At 38.6% G+C, this 21,512-nt stretch overlaps 1 protein-coding gene and 1 pseudogene across 1 annotated transcript; one reads left to right on the top strand and one right to left on the bottom strand.

Moving 5' to 3' along the window:
- Nucleotides 1–4,996: 4,996 nt before the first annotated feature.
- On the bottom strand, nt 4,997–8,211 carry LOC145907426 (uncharacterized). The gene is made up of 11 exons (XM_082994839.1): nt 8,114–8,211; nt 7,881–8,036; nt 7,688–7,807; nt 7,477–7,626; nt 7,299–7,418; nt 7,099–7,206; nt 6,607–6,726; nt 6,199–6,318; nt 5,692–5,811; nt 5,239–5,358; nt 4,997–5,151 (listed from the first exon to the last, which is right to left on the bottom strand). The coding sequence occupies exons 1-11, from the start codon at nt 8,187–8,189 to the stop codon at nt 4,997–4,999; spliced, it is 1,365 nt and encodes a 454-aa protein (XP_082850965.1). The 5' UTR covers nt 8,190–8,211.
- A 4,059-nt stretch (nt 8,212–12,270) lies between these two features.
- Nucleotides 12,271–21,512, top strand: part of LOC145907427 (unconventional myosin-X-like) — a 63,560-nt pseudogene continuing 54,318 nt past the window's right edge.

Genomic DNA, 21,512 nt, shown 5'->3' on the forward strand with positions numbered 1-21,512 from the left:
GAAATGTTCCAAGTCTTTCACGTCCAGTAAGGTTTATTTACAGGATCATGTATCTTATAGTTTCGGCATACACGCTTACACCCACTCTCAATACTCCGCTCCAGTGTTTAAACCTTGCAGTTACGATTTTCATTTGTTTTGCCACTTTCACATGTTTTTTACGCTAGTCATATTCTTTCTTGTCCTGAAGCACTTGGTGATCTTTTCTGTCTATTTTGTTTTCGGGAAACCAAATTCCATAACCATAGAAATCACAACCAGCGATAAAGTTGTCAGTCCCACTCATGGCTGTTCAACTTGTGATTTGTAATTTCAATATTATTTCACAATTTTTTGCCGCAATCATGAACCACACCCAAAACATGTGTTTCCGCCTAATTTTAACATCTAAATAACGTCATCAATACGACGACGTCACCACGTAACATGAAATATTCCAACCGCTTTCGTACCGATTGTTGTTAACTCTTTTATCCTTAGACTGCCTATCTTTTAACATTGTTATCTGTCTAATATTATTTATTGTACATTTGCATCAATTTATTGCTTCTTCGATTTGGTTGTTTTATAAACACAGTTCCTTGTATGTCTGCGGCAAGCCAGTTGATGCCTGTGATGTCACAATTGCTTATTGTTACGTTCCAATTACTGCTATTGTTTCACTGTCGCTCGGTTTTAAAAAAGAAACAAACCCTGAATTGGGATCGAAAAGAAATTCGTATTTTGAGATCTTGTCGAAAAATTCTGGTTTTTAACATGGCCTGAAACTGACGTCATGATCCTTGGTGTTTGGTGGCTGGAAATTCTATTTATCGAGTAATTTATTTCGAGTTCAGGAATCAATTCTACAAAACTTCACTCTCTCCATGCAATCTACATTCTGCCATGGAATGCAACCGGCAGACGCATCAGACGCGTCTGTGTCCTCCACAAACTGCTGTGTTAAGTTAGGTTATTACACAAGAGTGTATAAGGTCTAACCTTGGGAGGTGACAAGAAAATGATTTGTAAATTAAAGCCAAAGCTAGTATGCTACTCATGCCGAAGCAAACGTTTCAAACACCACTGTGTTCATCATCAGTGTCAAGTAAGAATGAGTTGCAGCAAGGTGTGTGCAGAGGGAGGCAGGTAACTGAACAGACAAAAACAACAACACAAATGGAACACGTGACAGACGCCACTCGAAGACCCACGGCCGTTACGTCATCATTTGGGCTGCAATGAGGACCTGGGTGTTGACAAGAAACCTTGTTACACAATTTACCCTCACATAAAACCTTTCCCATAAGTCGGAGAAATGGCGCCGCGATATCCGCGCATTTCTGCAAATGTTAGCGGTGAATTGGCGTGAATGCATTTTTGGGGTTTATCAGAGAAAGTCGAACTGAACTGAATCAAATTTTCTGACATCTTCCAATCAGAAATCAACTGTCAAATCTGATGGATCAATGTTTATATTTACATGGATTATCAACATAAAGCATGGAAACGGTTGCATGTGATTTTGCAACAACGACATGATATACAAGGAATGATAAAGCGGAATATGTTGTCAATATCTAATTGACACGTTGACATAATTCTATGGAAGAAGTGGCATCCGAAACGCACAAAATGTAATAATATGTAGTGTCGACGTCATATTTGCAATTATTATGTTGTGTTTTTCAGGCATCAACCGTTTTTTTATTAACGTCGGATAATAATCACGCTGTAAACCAAGTTTAACTCATTTACGGCGAACGTGCTATTCGTTCGTTGACACTTCCAGCAACAAGCCGCCTTTTCAAATGTGTCACGTGGTAATCCGAACTCAAATAACCCGGTATGCATTTTCTATATAGGTCACATGTCTTTTGCGTAAAAAAGATACGAAGGGACAGAGGACAAAGGACATATAGGACAGAGACTTTTTGTACGCGTGGTTTGTAACGTGTTATTGTTAGTCCTCGTGCGCTTGTTTATTATGTATTAAACTGATCGTTGACTTTGGGTTTGATAGCAGCCTTTTTATCAGGAGTCAGATATACGGCAGTGTTATTATTTGTGTAGACGTTTTAAGTAACGCCCTACAAATACCATGATAATAACAAACATGCAGAAAGGTGAAGTTCGCTTTTAACACAAAAATTGTAAGGATTTGTGGAATAAATTCGGTTCGGTATAATTGCTTTCCTGTTATTTACGATTTAAAGCCTTTATCAAAACAGGTGAAAGTATTTACAATGTCTGTCAATAATTGTAAATCAACACAACGTTGCCATGGTAACTAACGACGCAATGTTAATTTTCGTCACTTTAAACCTCCCCAACAATTATTCGCATTTCACTTTCATCTTAGAACTCATAATTCCGCCATGTGAGTTTTTCCAATAATACCAACTCATAGTGTTGCTACCAGTAGAAGTTCTCGACCACGGACCATTGAGGCGGGCATTTGAACATCTACGATACCACCAAGCTCCACCATGGTTTGCAGCACAATTTCCTGGATACCTGCAATTATAATTAAGTCGGTTGTCAACAACTCTGTGTTACAACTTATTTAAACTCAGTTAAAATTTGTGTTTAACTAAAACTTTAACGCAACCCCCTGTTTCAGAGCAATTGATTTTTACAATTGTTGATTTAGGGTGGGCGGTTAACTTTGTCAACGAAAATCAACTATTTGAAGAAATGCTTTTTATGTTTTTTGACTCAACTCGATTTACTTCGTTAGTAAAACAGAAATATAATCAGACACGTTGTATCATTATTACTCACGTATCATGGTCTCTGCTGCGTGTTGAAAATCCTATCCCGTTTAGACTGTGGGACCAACCATCAGCCATGGAATCTGATATGTTCCCCGAATATCCGGATATAGTAATTGTGTAAGAACTTCCTTCATCGCCAATGCTGAAAGTACTGAAAAGAACAATGTCATAATGTTTAATTTAATGCAAAGTAATTTAAATAACAACGGATAATTTGTTGTTTTAAATCAATCCGCTTACATTGGTTTGTTGCTCATGGAAATTATTGTTCAACATAAAACCCTTTATGACGTAATAAACGACATGTGTCATACATTGTGTTGTGTTGTGTGGGATAATTATTTGTCAACTAAGCAATAAACACAGAGTGGGATTGGAAGTTTTCAGAAGGAAACCCAGTTATTTTTCAACTTTAAGTTCACAAACGACTGGAGGATTACAAGGAGGCTTTATTGTAGCTGAAGAACAAAGCGGATAATTCTAACTTTCCAGTCAAGATGCAACGTTTTGGCAAAGGTCAGTACTTGGCACTCAAGATTTTACCACAAGGACTTGGGCAACAACGACCGCATAAACTCGTCTGGGCAACAGATTTTCCTTAACCTTTTTTAAGTGGTTCTTAACCTTTTTTATCTCATTTCCTACTTCCAGTGTAAACGGAATCCTTATTTCCCACTGGTATTTACATTTTTTAACTAAGAATTTAATTATTGTATTTTCGTTATATCTGTTATACTTTTTTAACTTTTTCTACCGCATGGCATTACCAATTACCAATAAGTGTACAACACACAGTGAATACAGATCATTATATTTCGTTTACAACTACTTTTGTGTATTTCGGTGCCGACCAATTATCCACCTACAACCCTAAAATTTCCCACCGGATAAGAACCACTGGCCAAGGAATTAACTCTGCAGGCCAATGCACCCATTTTCTTGCATAGAGACCCAACAATATCCAATCAACCACGCAACGACCAGCAGCTAACCCAGGGGTGGGCAAAGAGAACACAGAGTGTTTACACTATACAACTTATACACTGACAATCAAGTTGTGTCAGCGTCTCACACGTCGCGATTACGGGATTTTTGTTGCCTCATTCGAAACATTGGGAGCCGAGCATGTTGGGCAGAAAATCGAAATTTCAAACCATGGATTATGCATGGGTGTTAGATGGAGAATATAATAATCTTTTCATCCCATATATCTATGCGGGACACAGCACTAATATTCACTGAATTGCTGCCATCAATTGTCAAACGGTTTGACCGTGGTTAATTTCGCTTGAACTGCGCAAAAAGGTGACGTTCGACCCAATCCGAGCCCCACTGAGCTCAGTCCCGGCAATCCGCGACCAAGCGATCGCGCAAACCTCAAGACCGGTGATGTGGGGTCGTTACGAGTTGATTACAATCCCTATGTGTGTGCGGTATCTAAATTTTTTGTTTCATAATTATTCCGAACCGAGTAAATACATTGAAACACAGCAAGAATATTCTGTGTTGCTTCAAACTTCAAACACGAATTTTGTGAATCTGACGTAATAAGGGGGGTATTTCCCTAATGACTTTTAAGATTTTGTTAGTTATGACGACATGGCAGCATCGGGTAAATTATCGTTGGAACAATGGCATTAATTTGAAAACGTTAAATACGTTATAGTCTTACCTATACTCGGCAAAACCTTGACCTCCGGAAAAATCCTGAAGGTCAACACGAAGGCGACATCTAGTGGACGCACTGGTGATTTGATGCAGTTTCTCCAAACCTGTTAAATTTGTTGGTTGTAATAATATTGCTGAAAACACTGGAATTTAAATTGGATTAACTGATACTGTTATATTGGCACTAGGATTGTTACGAAGCTTGCTTGAAACGTTTTGCTTGGTAGGCCTGTATATTTAACTCGGTGTGCGCAAGTTGTAACACTCAGTAAATGTTCAGTTGATGCATTAAATTTAAAACCAACTATTATTCAAAATTTCACAGCAGTTGTAAGTTTGTATTTAAACTTGTAAGACGTTTAGTTAAGGATTGCTTTATTGGAATACAAACCCATCCAAAATTCTTTTGTTAGATCCCCAAACCCATTTTTGTAATCCACCCAATCTCTATCGAAACTCAAAGATCCATCATAACGACGCTGGAACACCTGGTATTTATCATAACCAAGGTAAGGTGTTCAGACAATTACTTGTCATGTAAACGACCACCGAACGCTTCCCAACCATTAAACTTAGGATACAGTTTCAGCCTCGAGAGGCAAACTTACCAGCCAAGCTCCACCATCCATGTCGCAAAATCCCTGGAAAGTCAGAGGAGAAGTTAAATTGTAGACTCCGCTTACGTTAAGGCCGTTTTGTAACGCGTCCTTGCAGGTTGGAAACGAGCCTATGTTTCGAACACCATGAACATTGTTAATAAATTGCATTTCTTTCATCCAAAGGAGAAATTAAACACAATACTAAAAAATCTTACCTATATCGCAATGTGATCCGCTGTACCCGTGGGCACATGAACAATTGTAGGAGGTTTTTGTATCCATGCAAGTTCCATTGTTCTGGCAAATACCAGGATTTTGTGCACAGAAATCTGGATCTAAAAAGGAATCAAGTTTCATGATCTGAATTTGCATTCTTACTTCCAGGGAAGAGTTGACTTCACGGCCCTACACACACTACGGTGATAGATTGTTTAAAAGTGGGTTTTATTTAGTCCGTATTTCAATGATATTTACAGTCAGGCACGCGAGGCATTTTCGTTTAGCTGGTTGTCATGTAGGACAGCATGTGGCATCCTCAAATTAATGACATTAAATTTTCTCTTTTTTTCTACTGACCGGTTACAAATGCATCACGGACTCAAACCGGTTCGCGGCCCGGAGGTTGGAATCCCTGTATTTGTATATTGTAAAAACGACGTCAAACTTACAACAATCAATGCCATCTCCGGTGTAGTTTGCGTTGCAAGAACATTGAAAACTGCCGACGGTGTTGATGCAAGTTGCATGTTGATGACAGTTGTGCATTACATTCGCGCATTCGTTTATATCTGAATATGATAATTACGATCAATTTCAGTGGACTGTCACATACTGAGTGGCATTTAGCTCCGAAGTAAACGCGAGGCATGAACTTCATTAAGAACAGCACCTTCAACACTGCTATAAGTGAAAGTTCGTAAGGCCGAAAATTCAGAACTATCAAATATTCTGCTGCTTAAACATGAAAAACAATACAACATGAAATAAGTAACAGTTTCTTCCTGTTGGTTGACGTCAGCTAAGAATATATAGTCGCCAGAATCAATATGAGTTGTAGCGTATTATTTTTAGGCAGAATTTACCTGGCATTTTCAAGTCTTTTGCATAAACATTGTTAATAAATTGCATTCCTTTCATCCAAACAAGAAATCAAACACAAAACTACAAAATCTTACCTTTTTCGCAATGTGATCCGCTGTACCCGTGGGCACATGAACAATTGTAGGAGGTTTTTGTATCCATGCAAGTTCCATTGTTCTGGCAAATACCAGGATTTTGTGCACAGAAATCTGGATCTAAAAAGGAATCAAGTTTCATGATCTGAATTTGCATTCTTACTCCAAGGAAAGAGTTGACTTCACAGCCCTACAGCACACTATAGTGTAATAGGTTGCGTAAAAAGTAGTTTATTTTGTCTGTAATTCGATTATAACCACAGTTAGAATGTGGCATTCCTCAAAACATGCCATTATTTTTCGATTTTCTACTGACTGGTTACAAATGCATCACGGACTCTAACCGGTTCGTGGCCTGGAGGTTGGAATCCCTGTATTTGTATATTGTAAAAACGACGTCAAACTTACAACAATCAATGCCATCTCCGGTGTAGTTTGCGTTGCAAGAACATTGAAAACTGCCGACGGTGTTGATGCAAGTTGCATGTTGATGACAGTTGTGCATTACATTCGCGCATTCGTTTATATCTGAATATGATAATTACGATCAATTTCAGTGGACTGTCACATACTGAGTGGCATTTAGCTCCGAAGTAAACGCGAGGCATGAACTTCATTAAGAACAGCACCTTCAACACGGCTATAAGTGAAATTTCGTAAGGCCGAAAATTCAGAACTATCAAATATTCTGCTGCTTAAACAGGAAAAACATTACAACATGAAATAATTAACAGTTTCTTCCTGTTGGTTGACGTCAGCTAAGAAAAGATTGGCGCCAGAATCAATGTGAGTTGTAGCGTATTATTTTTAAAGCGTAATTTGCACTTTCAAATCGTTTACGATTTACTTGGCACATTTCTCTTAGTGCCAAATATTCCAGCTTTCAGGGCAATTTCTTACCTATTTCACAGTCTGACCCGATCAACCCGGGGTTGCAAGAACAATGTTGGTCGTTAGCTCCAGACAAACATTCACCGTTGTTAGAACAAGTTCTCAAACAATCTTCATCTGAAATATTGGAAAACAAGCGTTATTTCGTTTATCACTTCTTTTCACTTTCAATCCCTGTTTATCTGTTAGAAGGCTTTTTGTTAACTTACGAGTGAACGAAAAGTATTGACTTGATGAACCACACGATTTGCTGGTTACACCACCCTTGGTCGAACCAATAAATGAGCGTCTTCCGTTTCTAGAATAAAACGTCACGTATCCTCCACTTCCTGAAAATATTCATGATTGATTCAAACAAACCACAAAGTGTTAATTACACCAACTTACGCGACAAGATACCAGCGTGAATGGCAGAGGCACAAACCGAGGAATTCTTGTTGTACGAATTTGTTCCACAGACGTAGTTGGACGAACAACCAGGTGGACAAAATACATCAGTTACAGAAAACTCACTGTTTCCTGTCGTGCTACATTTCACTATATTTACATAAATAGTAATTACTTATTCTAACCAAAAGCTACCCGGAGTATAGCTTACTTTCAAATGTGTACGACCATTTTGCAAACGAACAAGATTTGCTTCTCACTCCGTTCCTGTCCAATCCTTTATATTCATGTATTGGATCACTTTTGTATACTTCAAAGTAGCCTCCATCATCTAAAATATTGGGTTTGAGTTCATACCAAAGAAAATCCGGTAAACATGCCAGGGTACTGTCACTGTAACTTACTGTCCATCAGTCCTGCATGCATTGCAGCCAGACAAAGGGGACCAGAGGCGTAATCATCACTTCCACACAAATCCGAATATTGTCTCAAGCAGTTGGGTGGGCAGATTACTTTTGAAATTGAGTGATTTAAATCTGATAACTTTGTGTCACACGTTGCTGTGGAAACGAAATATTTAGTGGACTTATAAGCAGTATATAAAAATTTTATTTGGTAAATTTGAAACGCAGCTTACCTATCAACGAATTGCATTGATTCTTGCATTGCAGATAACAAAGCAGGAAAGCTTGCAAATAATACTTTAACATCATTGCTACATAAAATGAAAGAACATACGCTACAAGTAAACAAGTAATTTAAAGGTTTAAACCAAATTAAAAATCGCAATAATAATAGTTTTATCTCGTATATCTTTCCGAAAATCGGTTTGCGATATTTTTTTATCACAAAAATATTCCTTTGTCATAAAAAGCTCTGTACACTGAATTCAAAGCTTCGTATCAACTGCAAAACCACAACCTTCTGATATCTGTTCATTTGTTTCAATAAGCTCTAATTTACAATTGTTTATAAAGATGACGAAACGACGAAATTTCGGGTTCAATTAACTGCAACTTAAATTGTTAATGACCATCACCCATTCGGGACAGACGCTGTGTGCAATCAATTACTTTGCTTCTCGCGACGTACATTTCATGACGCTTATTTCAAATTGATGAAGTTTGCTAATTATAAGCATATATTGAAAAGGTTTAATGTCCCACAATTCATCAATCAGTCTTATGCTATCTCCCCTATTAATCGTCTAAATTTAAATCATTTCTTCCCCATCAACGAATTACATTCATTTTGGTGCTGTGACAAAAACTAAATGTGTTGCAAACGCGCATCTTTTGAAAGGTTTCTGCGCCATCGTTTTCTCGACTAAATTCACACATTGCTGGTCCTGTGCCGGTACCTTTCCTCTTTAAACTTTGACATTTTTGCCCACAAGAAATTCATTCTCGCAACCGGAATCCCTGTGGAAGTCCGACTTATGGCCCCACCCTCTTAAAACTCGACACCTCCAAAAGGCCCAGCCTGCGGGGGTGTCGCAGTTCTTCCAAACTCCCACAATCTTCGAATTCTTAATTCCGTTTCTGACTCTGACGGTCGCACCATTGTGGCCGAAACACTACATACGCACCATCTGGCTCAAATCACTGTACATTCTCAATTAAATTTATTTATTTAATAAAACATTGAATTCCATGTGAGTGCAGTAACTATTATGAGTGATGTAATTTATTAGGAAACCATTAAATCATGTTACTTTTGATTTCACAATGTGTTCAATCGAACCTTCTCTATAAATCATAGATGTTGTTTGTACACGGCAACATTATAACGTGTTCATTATTTGACTGATCGCTAACCCCACGCGTCACACTGCGTTTCCCGTGTTTTCATCGCAAATGCGTTCCGAAATTCCACTAATACCTTCACCCATCACACAGAACATAACACACTCTTGCATTCAACAGATTAGCGGAATGCGACAGCAAGACACCGGAACTGGAGAGGTTACCAATTCAACCAGAAACACAACGTACGCACAACCACCTATTTAAGCTGAACAAAATATCACGTTCACCAAATTGTTTTGCGAAATCATGTGACGCAAAACGATTGTTCCATTCAACGATAAATGTGATGCAAGCGCGCCTAAACACCTCTCAGAACATCACCCTGAATATAGAACACAACATACAATTACTTTAGACATTTTACAATTTAAATCCGACAACATTGTATCACGCGATGATGCGTTTAAAGAAGTAAAAGCTTTAATTGCTTCAAAATCTTTTGAAAGGTTTCTGCGCCATCGTTTTCTCGACTAAATTCACACATTGCCGACCGATTAACTGCATTGCATTCATTTCGGTACTGCGAGTAAACCTTCAGGATTTGAATAATTTGCAAGTAATACTTTAATAATAAAACCTAGCTTCGATTAGAAAAAGGAATTCTGTCTCTCCATGGATATTTCCAACCCAATAACCATATTACCAAAGTGATGGTATGTTACGTTGTAATCACATCGCATGCGTTTTGCAATAAAATTTCATCCAACCCCTCAATTAGAAATCAACGAATCTCCGTAAATCAACTTATTCCTCTATTTATAAAAAGCTCTGTACACTGAGTTCAAAGCTTCGTATCTACTGGAAAAACCACAACCTACTGATATCTGTTCATTTGTTTCAATAAACTTTAACCGTTAATTGCAATTGTTTGTGAAGATGACGAAACGACGAAACTATTTTCAGAAGGCATGATGATTTTTGGTTTAATTAACTCCAACTGAAATTATTAATGATCATCACCCATTCGGGACAGACGCTGTGTGCATAGCCATTATTTCAATCAATTATTTTGGTTTACGTGACGTACATTTGATGACGTATATTTCAAACGGATGAAGGTTGCCAAATATAAGTATATATTGAATAGGTTTAATGTCCCACAATTCATCATTCAGTCATATGCTATCTCACCCAATATTCGTCCAAATTTAAACAATTTCTTCCCCATCAACGAATTGCATTCATTTTGATGCTGCGACAAAAACTAAATGTCTTGCACTCTGAAACGCGCTCTGAAACTCCACTTATACTTTTACACAGCACACAGAACATAACACACTCTTGCATTCAACAGATCAGCGGAACGCGACAGCAAGACACCGGAACCGAAGAGGCTTCTTCTTAAACCAGAAACACAATGTACTTCCACCACCTTTAAGCTGAACAAAAATAGCAATATTAATAGTTTTATCTCATATATATTTCCGAAAATGAGTTTGCGATGTATTTTTTTCTCAAAAATATTCCTCTGTTTATTAAAAGCTCTGTACACTGAGTTCAAAGCTTCGTATCTACTGGCAAAACCTCAACCTACTGATATCCGTTCATTTGTTTCAATAAACTTTAACCGTTAATTGCAATTGTTTATGAAGATGACGAAACGACGAAACCATTTTCAAAAGGCGTAATGAATTTTATTTAATTAACTCTTATCGAAATTGTTAATGATCATCACCCATTCGGGTCAGGCGCTGTGTGCATAACCACTAGTTCAATCAATTAATTTGGTTTTCGTGACGTATATTTAATGACGTATATTTGAACGCATATTTTAAACGGATGAATGTTGCTAAATATAAGCATATATTGAATATAGGTTAATCCCACAATTCATCATTCAGTCTTATGCTATCTCCCCTATTAAGGCCCGTTTACACACGAACACAGTCTGGCACGGCACAGCACAGTCTGGGACACACGGTGTTTACACTACTGAAATAATCGAGCACGACTACGGGGATTTCCCTGTAATGAACACGAAACCGACAAGTGAAAGTGACAAGTTACGTTGATAATTTTTTTAAGGATGTCAATCTTGCCTTGCATTTCTCAGCCCCGCCAGCGTTATTATAAGTACAAATTGAAGTTGTTGCTATTGGCTGTACGTATTCTTCAACAAAAAGCATGTACTGTTTTACATAGTTTTACGTAATTTTTACGACGCAAGGTAACACTACAGTATGTTGAACCAAACAGCACAGATTATGAAAACAAAGATGGTATAATTGAACCAATGGTTTTTTACAGCAGCATCCCGCTTAGACGCCGTTCTACACACCGCTTTGTAATGCAGTTACGGCACCATTTCTCAAAACAATCGCTCACATGTCAAACGCGGTCACATCACACAACCACCACTAAAATAATATATGTCCTCTCCTTTTAAGCAGTCGCCTTGCACTCTCGCATTAATGTGTGCCGAAATGTGCCCAACTGTGCCCGAATTTATGCTCGTCGAGCAAAAGCGAGCACATCCTAGCACAGACCGGCACATCCCATCCCAGCACAACTCAGCATGCGCGCACAATAAAACAAACACGGAATCGTCTGTATTGTAAACGGGACTTTAGTGTGTAACAACGTTTTTGCGTAAACAAACTTAATATTAGAGTTATAATATTGCAAAGTCTTCGTGAAAACTAATGTTGAGTAGCCACGCATGAAACGGAGAAATCCCGTTTCGCCCATCCGTGAGGTGGTTTAAGTGTCTCCCGTTCGTAACACTGGGATGAAAATGTACGCACAGCGGCACCACGTGGTCACTTTCTAGCATTACAAACGCGCCATTAAAGTAACTCGCCAACGAACAGTGATGTTTCCACTGCAGTCAGTACAGTTTAGCTGTTTAGTAATTGTAAGGGGAAACAAAGTTTGCCCCCTGTTGCATTTCATACCGATGTTGACGTTTGCACACTTCAATGGTTTTTCGGGTGCTTTCCCTCATATTTGATTAAAGGTGCCGGTTTTAAACTGATTTCTGGTCAAAATGGCGGCCTTTGCTTCGCTTTGTGACGCTTACGGCAGTGATTCTGATTTTAGCGATAACGACGAGCAATTTACGCAAGTAGATCAAGCTGGCACCAAAGTAAATTTGCCTTTACCGCAAGCTATTTCTTCATTGTTTGGAGACACCAAGTCGTTGAAACCCCAGGAACACCGAAGTCGAATCCGGTCGTTCCCCCACGAGCACGGAAATTGGGCAACGTATGTTTACATACCTTACCCTAAAAAAAGTTTGGATGAATTTAAATTCAACGTTGAAAAAACACTCGAAAGCAGAGAAAAGGGTATTAAATTATCTGCTTAAATTATTGTGTACAGTTTTAAATGTTTGGGAATTAATTGATAGAATCGACATGGCATCTTGTGGATGATTTCCATGTGAGTATTTCAAGGACTAATGTCATACCTCACCACTGCATAGACCCTTGAGTGGAAAGTCTCAGACAAAATTTAAAACGGTTTCGAAGATTTTCAATCACATTATCATCTGATGATTTGAATATTTATGTGAACGATGAAAAAACAAGATCATTTTGTGGGTTTAAGGTAAGGGTGAAACTTTTTTGACAGCATTTCTTGTCTTGATTTGGTATCAGATTGTTTGTTATTGTTTGCAAACAATTCCAGATTTCAGCGCAACCTGCAATTCAACAACTGAATAAAGTCGTTCAGATCGTGAATAAAGCTTTCATGGATTTTCATTGCAAGCCTTACTACACAAACCCATCCTATCACATGAGTGTTGCTTGGTATCTCGACCAATTCACAGAAGAATCCAAATTATTTTCAAAACTTTCATCAAATTGGAACAAAATAGAATTGGAGAACCCTGAACTTTTTGCAATTGATGTGGATGAGGTTGTTTGTAAAAGTGGCAACAAAATGTTTTCATGTAAACTAAGTTCCATCAGTTGACATCCACAATACTCACATGGACATCGGTATTGCCAACATTTCGTCGGACTTTAGTGAGTTTTTCCACTTTTTGTGGTCGAGTTAAATTCTTGTTTAGCTCCAGATTTAAACTGCTACATTAATCTTATAATGTAACATTTTGTTTTTTTTTATATAATTTCTGTTTAACTTTTATTGTTTGTCTTATACAGGTTTCATCACAAAAACCTGTTGTGAACATTTCTAAACATGAGAACCAGCGGTGTTTATAAACGTGATATCATGAATTGCTGAACAGCCGCAAAATGCAGGTTTTTAATTTGAACTGTTTATTATCACGTTGAGTTTATGCCGACCTAAACTCCATACATGAAGTAAAAACTGTGTACAAATTCGTTAAAAACAAAATTGATTGTAAAGAAAAATGCATATGAGCCATAACGAACCATATGATTTGATACAGTTGGATACTAAGCAGTTGTTTGGGCATAATGCGCTCCACAGTGGTTCGTCTCTATTGTTTGATGCCCAGTTACGGGTACCCAACTGACTTACGTTGGAAATATCTGTTCCTGGCTAGTTTGCGAGCTAGTCCAGGGCCACAGTCACCAACTGCACTTATGAGACCCCTACAAGACAAAACCATCCACAGTGTCCCCAGGTCTATTTCAATAAGGTTGGAATAGGAAAATTTTGGCTAAAAATATTTGTTTGTAAAAGAAACAGAAAACAACAACAGTTGAACTGAAAGAAAATGTATTAAAATTGCAAACAGATGTTGAAGAAGCAAAAGTGAAGTAAATATCCTTGAACAATATAGCAGGAGAGAATGCATTTAAATATGTATGTTCGCAATTTTAATACTTTTTCTTTCAGTTCAACTGTTGTTGTTTTCTGTTTTTTTTTTGCAAACAAATATTTTGAGTAACATAAACTAAAGAAGAATGCACCGACCAAATTGCAATTGCCAAACACATGGGAGTATTGATTCAAAAAACTGATCTGGCATCTCACACAGAATACCTGTGAGAACAACAAGCAGCTCATCAAAATAATCCCCACTGATAACTGAAAGTTTATCTTAAGGAAAATCAAGAATTAAATATTTTTAACAAATCAAATCTGCATTTCCCTAACTCCAAAGAAACAACTTTCAACCTGCAAAATGTTTTCATGACAGAAAGTTTGACAAGACAAAACCGAAAATTATTCAACACTTGCTTGCAGCACAAAAAAAGACAAGCCTTTAAGTATATTTGGACAAACAGTGGGACAACACTACTTCGTGAAAATGATGTAAGTAAGATCGGAGCCATAACTCAACTGCTGATTTGAAACAGCATTGAACTTCCATCTCTATAAAGCAAAGTATTGTATTTACATTTTTTTGTTATTTAATGTAAACAATGACTGTATTTTATACAAATCTACTACACAACATGTGTGTTTCTTGTTTTCCCGCCATTATTCAGGGGTTCGTTGTGAAACCAAACGCGATCGAATATTTCAAGAACAGCAACCGCGATGCCCAGAAGATCGGGTCGATGGGACTCAACAGTCTCTGTGTTGTCACCTCACCGGACGAGAACGTCTTTGTAAGTCCCTGGTGTATGTAGGAGTAAAAGTGGGCTTTCGTGTGTTTACTAGAGATGAACACTTGTTAATCGAACCTCGCTGTGAGATCCTGTATAGTTGGACGATTCCGTCTTACCATGTAAAACACGTAACACTTAAAATCATAAAACGAATGTAATAAAGTTTAATAATATGTATGTTGCCTACACAAAAAGCACTTGTTTAAACATGATCAGTCTGGTATAATACAAGGGAAATATACATTGATTCCATTAAGCATGTGATTTTTTGTGTAATATTACTGAACATTGACCGGCAGCTGTAGTTTCGATCCACACTTTCTATACTAGAAGTTACGCCACCTCTATTTCACTACAGACGCAGACAGGTTTGTGGGAGATTGTGGTGTACGGGAGGAAGCACACCCTCCGACTCAGCACGGAGGTAGAGGAAGACGCGAACATCTGGAGCAGTGAGATCCAGGCTATGATAGATGGACAACCTCTGATTATCACCAAAACAAAGATCCTAATGGACAAGATCAAGGTACAGAAGTGTAGAATTGAAACTGAGCTTGTTGCTTGGAGTAATCTGCTTACAGGGCAACTGCTTCGATCTAATATGTCGGTAATGTGTCTGGTGATATCTTGCCACTTAGGTATCCAGGCGAAAAGCTTCTTGCATTGAAATTACCTGCTTAAAAAACACATCAGGAAATATTATTACAATGTTGTTAACAAAACGACTCTGCCCAAAGCATTTCATTATTTCACTTATATTTAGCATGTTGCCCATAGTGTATGAAAATATGACTAAAAATTTGTGTATGTTGCAACAGCGTTCAGATGACAATGAAAAGGAGATCGACTTAATCTACAAGAAGAACCCAATCTTCAGGCAATCAAGCGAACCTTTAAGATCCCCTTTGCTATCCCTTCCATACGAACAGGTGACCCTGCAATTATTACAACTATCCGTCCCAGAATCCAATACTAACGCAAACTTAATAGTGCTGCAAGTATCCTCGTGGTTGTCATAAAACCACGATGACGTCTATATCATCTTAACCGAACTATCTGTGACGTAACATTGCTCATATTGTTGTGTTGCTAACGAACCAAGTTGATTATTCCAAAAAAATTAAAAAATTAATAGTTTCGCTACTTAGAAAAATAGGCATAGAAATCATAATCAACCGATGCTCGCTCACAGGTGCCCTCTCGTGACGACCACTACACGTTAAGGGACGAGGCTGTGAGGATTTTTAACGTCCTCCTTCAAATGGAAGAACGGACTTTTCAGAACATTGAGGAGGAAGCGAAATCACTCCAGGTGAAAAAAATGAAAAAATATTTGCACATGTTATGACGTTTGTCAGGTAATTGTGGATCTTTCTTTGCAATGAGTGGGGAATGATGTTCACAGATCACAATTTGTATCAAAGTTTTAAAGTACTTGAAGTCAATAAGCATTCAAAACAGACAATCAAAAAGCATTGCAACACCGTCCAGCCAACAAACCATCTATCTGTTCGTTCCAGGCGATCATGCGAGTGTGCCACGGCTCCAAGCTATTCCAGGACGAGCTTTATCTCCAATTAATCAAACAAACCGCCATCTACACCCTCCAACTCACCACAGACGAGCAAATGTGTGACCAGCTTCATGTGACGTCATGTCCGCATTACTGGCATCTCATAGCTTGTATGCGTTGTGCGTACCACCCATCACGTCCCGTGCTGTCTTACCTGAAGCTGCATCTGAAGAGGTATGACGTCACTAAGTGTGTAAATAACTTCGTTATCCAATGTAGAGTTCGCGGAACCCTTGACACAACAAAGGTTTACTAAATTTGGGGGTTCTTGGTTAAGTTAAACAATCGTTATAGGTTTCGCAGACGAAAAGTTTGTGAATATCTGGTCTGAGCGCTAATTCTAAAACATCTCTAACCCCACTTTGTTGGTAAACCAGAATTTATTGCTTGCCTCAATGCTTTGTATTCCCAGTAAAGTTGAAACAAAATGCTCGTTTAATGATAGATAAACCAAGAAATATCTTAAACCTTCACGTCCACCGACGATTTTGCCGGGCCAAACTGGTGGGGCGTGCGCCACTTTGGGAAGCACTTGCTACTAAGCAGTAGTTTTGCATTACAGCGGATCGGGTTATCTTACCTCGCGCTGTTGACTGCACACAAATGTGCCATAAGATGCCTGGGAATCTGTACAGTAATGATTATTCAGGGATCCCTTTTCACCGTTTGTTTATTAACATCCGTTATCAGGGTACAAGAGCGATTTCCTGGCACTCTTGGTGGAGCTTATGCTGAGTTCGGTGAAAATGCGCTGAGTCAGCAGACGTCACGTCGACGTGAGATGGTTCCTTCCATTGCTGAGATTTGTGCTGTGCTGGAGATGAGGGACCTGGTCACTGTGATTAACTGCTATGGTGGCGCAACATGCGAAATCTACATTAACTCTTTCACCACTGCTGGAAAGGCAAGTAGAGCATTGCTGCAAATTGTAATGTCGAACACTCGGAAGTATTTCTTGTATAATTTTGAATTGTATTTTCTTCTGATGATCTGGTTTTGTTGGTTGGTGGCAAACATGCTTCTTTTTCAATATTTGTTATAAAATTATGTTCTGCATTTTTATGTGTTCAGAAGCGTTTCGTTGTTTTAGTTACAAAATGTTTTTTCTTTAAATTAGAGGAGTTACTTTAGACAGTTTACGTCCAACTTTGGTGTTCAGGTTGTCCAGAAACTCCAGCATGAAATGAACGTGGAACGGAATAAGAACACGTTCGCATTATTCGAACACAAGGGCGATGTTGACAGAGCGATTGAACCAAACACCTTCCTCGCTGATATCGTTGCAAAGTTCGAACAGTAAGTTGCCGTTGGAACTTTTTTACTTGATTTGAGAAGTCTAGTTACAAATTCGTTGCAAGGAATTGGTCACACAGCTTAAAGAAGAAAATAAAAATATTATCGTACAAAGTACATTTCGTAAATATTTAAAATATTTGAATTTTTTATCAAACATAGAAACTTGGGGTGTTTCAAAATCATGTCGTTTGCATCTGACTACCAAATGTTTTTAATTGCTTCCCCGCCAACATAAAATTTAACCCTTTCTCATGTAACGCGAAACATTCTGTTACAATGTTGTTAACAAAACGACTCTGCCCAAAGCATTTCATTATTTCACTTATATTTAGCATGTTGCCCATAGTGTATGAAAATATGACTAAAATTTGTGTATGTTGCAACAGCGTTCAGATGACAATGAAAAGGAGATCGACTTAATCTACAAAAGGAACCTAATCTTCAGGCAATCTAAGCGAACCTTTAAGATCCCCTTTGCTATCCCTTCCATACGAACAGGTAACCCTGCAATTATTACAACTATCCGTCCCGGAATCCAATGCTAACGCAAACTTATCAGTGCTGCAAGTATCCACGTGGTTGTCATAAAACGGAAAACGATTTTTCTTTTTAGCTCGGCACTTGTGGTGTTGTGTAAACAAACTGTCCAAATGTTTGTGTAAATCTGTCTTGCGTCATTAAAGCTTTGAACAGTCCTGACCCGGTTACTCAGCACTTGCGGATCTACGTAAGCATGAGTCAGCAATTCGTTCCCACAGTCACGCGTCAACATTTGAACAAGAATAAATATCATATTCAGCTCAAACGCCAACGTTTTAAAGAGTTACACGTCTATATATTCATACTATGTTAATGAGAAGTTCCAAAAAATGCACACAATTTTCTTTGTATTACATCCTGTGCAACTATAGTCGAACCCATGAAATACTATATTCCTTGTCTCTGATTGGCAGGCCTGCGACTCACGTGACTCCCTTTCTATGGCGCTCTACTCCCAATTATTCCGTTGGATAATCTCGAAGGTGAATCACCGCATCAAAGGGCCGGACGACTTCCATTTCATCGGAATTCTCGATATTTTCGGTTTCGAAAACTTCTCGGTAACGAAGTTGCTTTGATTGTATGAAGAAAAAGTTCTTCTTGTATAAACTGTTTTTATTGCAACCGAAGTTACGTCTGCCATCCGGCGAGGGTTGCCACAAGAACAGTTCCTTTAAATTAACAATACATGTCAGCTAGAGTTACACTGCAGTTGCTTTAATTGCTTTAAAACCAGCAGCGTTTCGTTTCAAGTCGAAATTACAAACGTTTTTTTTTACATTTTTGAAGCCCAGAAACGTGGACATATAAGTTTGTTTTGCTAAAGGGTTGCTTGGTTACAGTTATTTCTAATTCAAGATATACATTATTTGTTCTTGTTGCATCAATGTATTGTGTGAGAAAGTACTGAAATCTTTGCAATCATTCAGTCACCTTCTATCGCCGGGTCTACATGTGTTGTTTTCAGGTGAATCGTTTCGAGCAATTCTGCATCAACTTTGCAAACGAAAAACTACAGGAATTTTTTAACCGGCACATTTTCAGCTTGGAACAAATCGAATACAACAAGTGAGTCTTCGTAAAACATCACTTACTGCATTGGAAAGCACAAATTTATGCAACAAAACATGGAAAACATGCAATCTTCCCATTCCCCTCCACTTGTTATTTAGATTAATTAAGGACCTAAAAAACCTTTTCTGTGTTTTTTTTCTCTACATTTTTCACTTTTTCGCCTGTATTTTATATCTTCGGTCGTGGTAATATTTGTGGGGAATAACCTTTCGCTTTATCTTAACATACCACGTTGGGACTCGAACCCATGCTATCCTGCACACGAACCCTAGTAAATTTGTTCACTTATTTGTGGGTTTTTTGGGATTTCAATCCCAACCATTTTATCATCGTTTTTAACTACACCGGGAATCGAACCCAGGATATCCTGGCCATGAATCCCGATCAGGTTCCTACTGATATATGAGTCGGGCGCTTGACCAATGTTGCCACCATTTCACAATCTTCCACTTTACAGGGAAGGTATAGACTGGTGCGACGTCCAGTGGTCAGATAACAGTGAGTGTCTCGACCTGGTGGAGAAAAACCTCGGTTTGATGTCACTTATTAACGAGGAGAGTAGATTTCCGAAAGGAACGGACAAATCCCTGCTGCAGAAACTCCACAACCAACATGCGGTAAGTAAAAACATATTATTCACCCTACTTTGTTACGTCACAACTTTCTCAACAACTCGGTATCTCGGGTTTAAAGCACTAGTGTCCGCTTTGTTACGTCACAACTTTAACTCTGTTTTATTCGCAGAAAAATCCCTTCTACGTGAAACCTCGAGTGACCGGAAACCAGTTCGGGATTCGACATTACGCTGGGGAGGTAAAGGTTGAGGCTGGGTTGAAGCTGGGTTAAGACTGAGTTGAGGTTGGGTTAAGGCTGGGTTGAAGTTGGGATAAGGCTGGATGGAGGCTGGGTTGAAGTTGGGTTAAGGCTGGGTTGAGGCTGGGTTGAAGTTGGGTTAAGGCTGGGTTGAGGTTGGGTTGAGGCTGGGTTGAAGTTGGGTTAAGGCTAGGTTGAGATTGGGTATTCCCAAACCATTTTGCTTTATGCGTTCGTGGGTGATGGCTAACTTAATATTGCAGGTTCTCTACAATATCGATGGCTTCCTGGAAAAAAAGGCTTGTTGAAGGATTCCAGGTATGTATTTTAACTAATTTAATTATCTAAAAAAAAACTCGTGACATTATTTTTCATAGCTGTGATCTTATCTACGACATGTTTGAAAAAGTTCGGGGAACTTCGGAAGACTCCGGGAAAAGTCGGAAAAAGCAGTCAGCCGTAACAGCAAGTGGCCACTTTAAAGTAAGTTCTCTTTCTACAGTTGAAGTTAATTTGGATTTTCCATACATTTAACAATTTGACAGAAATCCCTCCACGCTTTAATGGAAAGACTTTCATCTGCAAGTCCGTTCTTCGTGAGATGCGTGAAACCAAATGTGGAGAAGGTGATTACTTGTAAAATGTTCACAATGTATAAAATGCATATGTGGGTACCTAGTTACATAAATAATTAACTTTTGTTATTTTTCCTGTGTTGCGCAGGAACAAGGAAATTTAATGCACATAATATACGCAAATAAACATAAATATTAACAATCACAATCCCGTTCAAAAGCAACAAAAATATCAGCAGACGTCGCCGCGATCAGAAAGTTTGTAACAAACTTGTTATTCACCACTAGGTGGCGGAGAACTTCAACCCCGGGGTCGTTCTAAACCAACTCCGTTATTCGGGAATGTTGGAAACTGTGAGAGTGAGGAAGGCTGGCTTTCCGGTCAGGCGGTTGTACAAAGACTTTCTTGACAGGTGGGTCACGTGACTATCTAGAACTGGTCTGTGATCCAGGTCTGTGATTGGTTGTTGCTTTCACGCGACATGGATCTAGTAATAACTAAAAATTCATGTGTAGAAATTTCCTCCACTTTCGACCATTTAAAATGTGCATGTTTGACCACAAATCATGCATTAAGTCACACCAGTCTCTGTCGCTTAACTGCTAAATGTTTTGACCATTAAGATACGGAATGATTTGCGCTCTGTCGTCATCCAACGAACCACGTGATCACAGCAAGGAAGTTTTGAACTTGGTTGACCTCGAAGGGACGAATTGGAGACTCGGAAATACAAAGGTGGGATTTGAACAAGATCCATTCTTCACAGGTGTAAAGTATTTGCCGTCTTGGTTTGAGTCGCGAACTGCTGGCAGATCTTTCACTCAAGGGTCTTATGCGAAAACCCTGCGTAACCGCGCAATTGCC

Source organism: Ascidia mentula, chromosome 6 (assembly GCF_947561715.1).
Source record: "Ascidia mentula chromosome 6, kaAscMent1.1, whole genome shotgun sequence".
In the NCBI taxonomy this organism is placed as follows: domain Eukaryota; kingdom Metazoa; phylum Chordata; class Ascidiacea; order Phlebobranchia; family Ascidiidae; genus Ascidia; species Ascidia mentula.

Coding starts and splice junctions, on each gene's coding strand:
- LOC145907426 (XM_082994839.1), bottom strand. CDS start 8,189: ATGATGTTAAAGTATTATTTGCAAGCTTTCCTGCTTTGTTATCTGCAA. Junction 8,037..8,113: donor TCAATGCAATTCGTTGATAG/GTAAGCTGCGTT, acceptor TCGTTTCCACAG/CAACGTGTGACACAAAGTTA. Junction 5,812..6,198: donor CGGATCACATTGCGAAAAAG/GTAAGATTTTGT, acceptor TATCATATTCAG/ATATAAACGAATGCGCGAAT.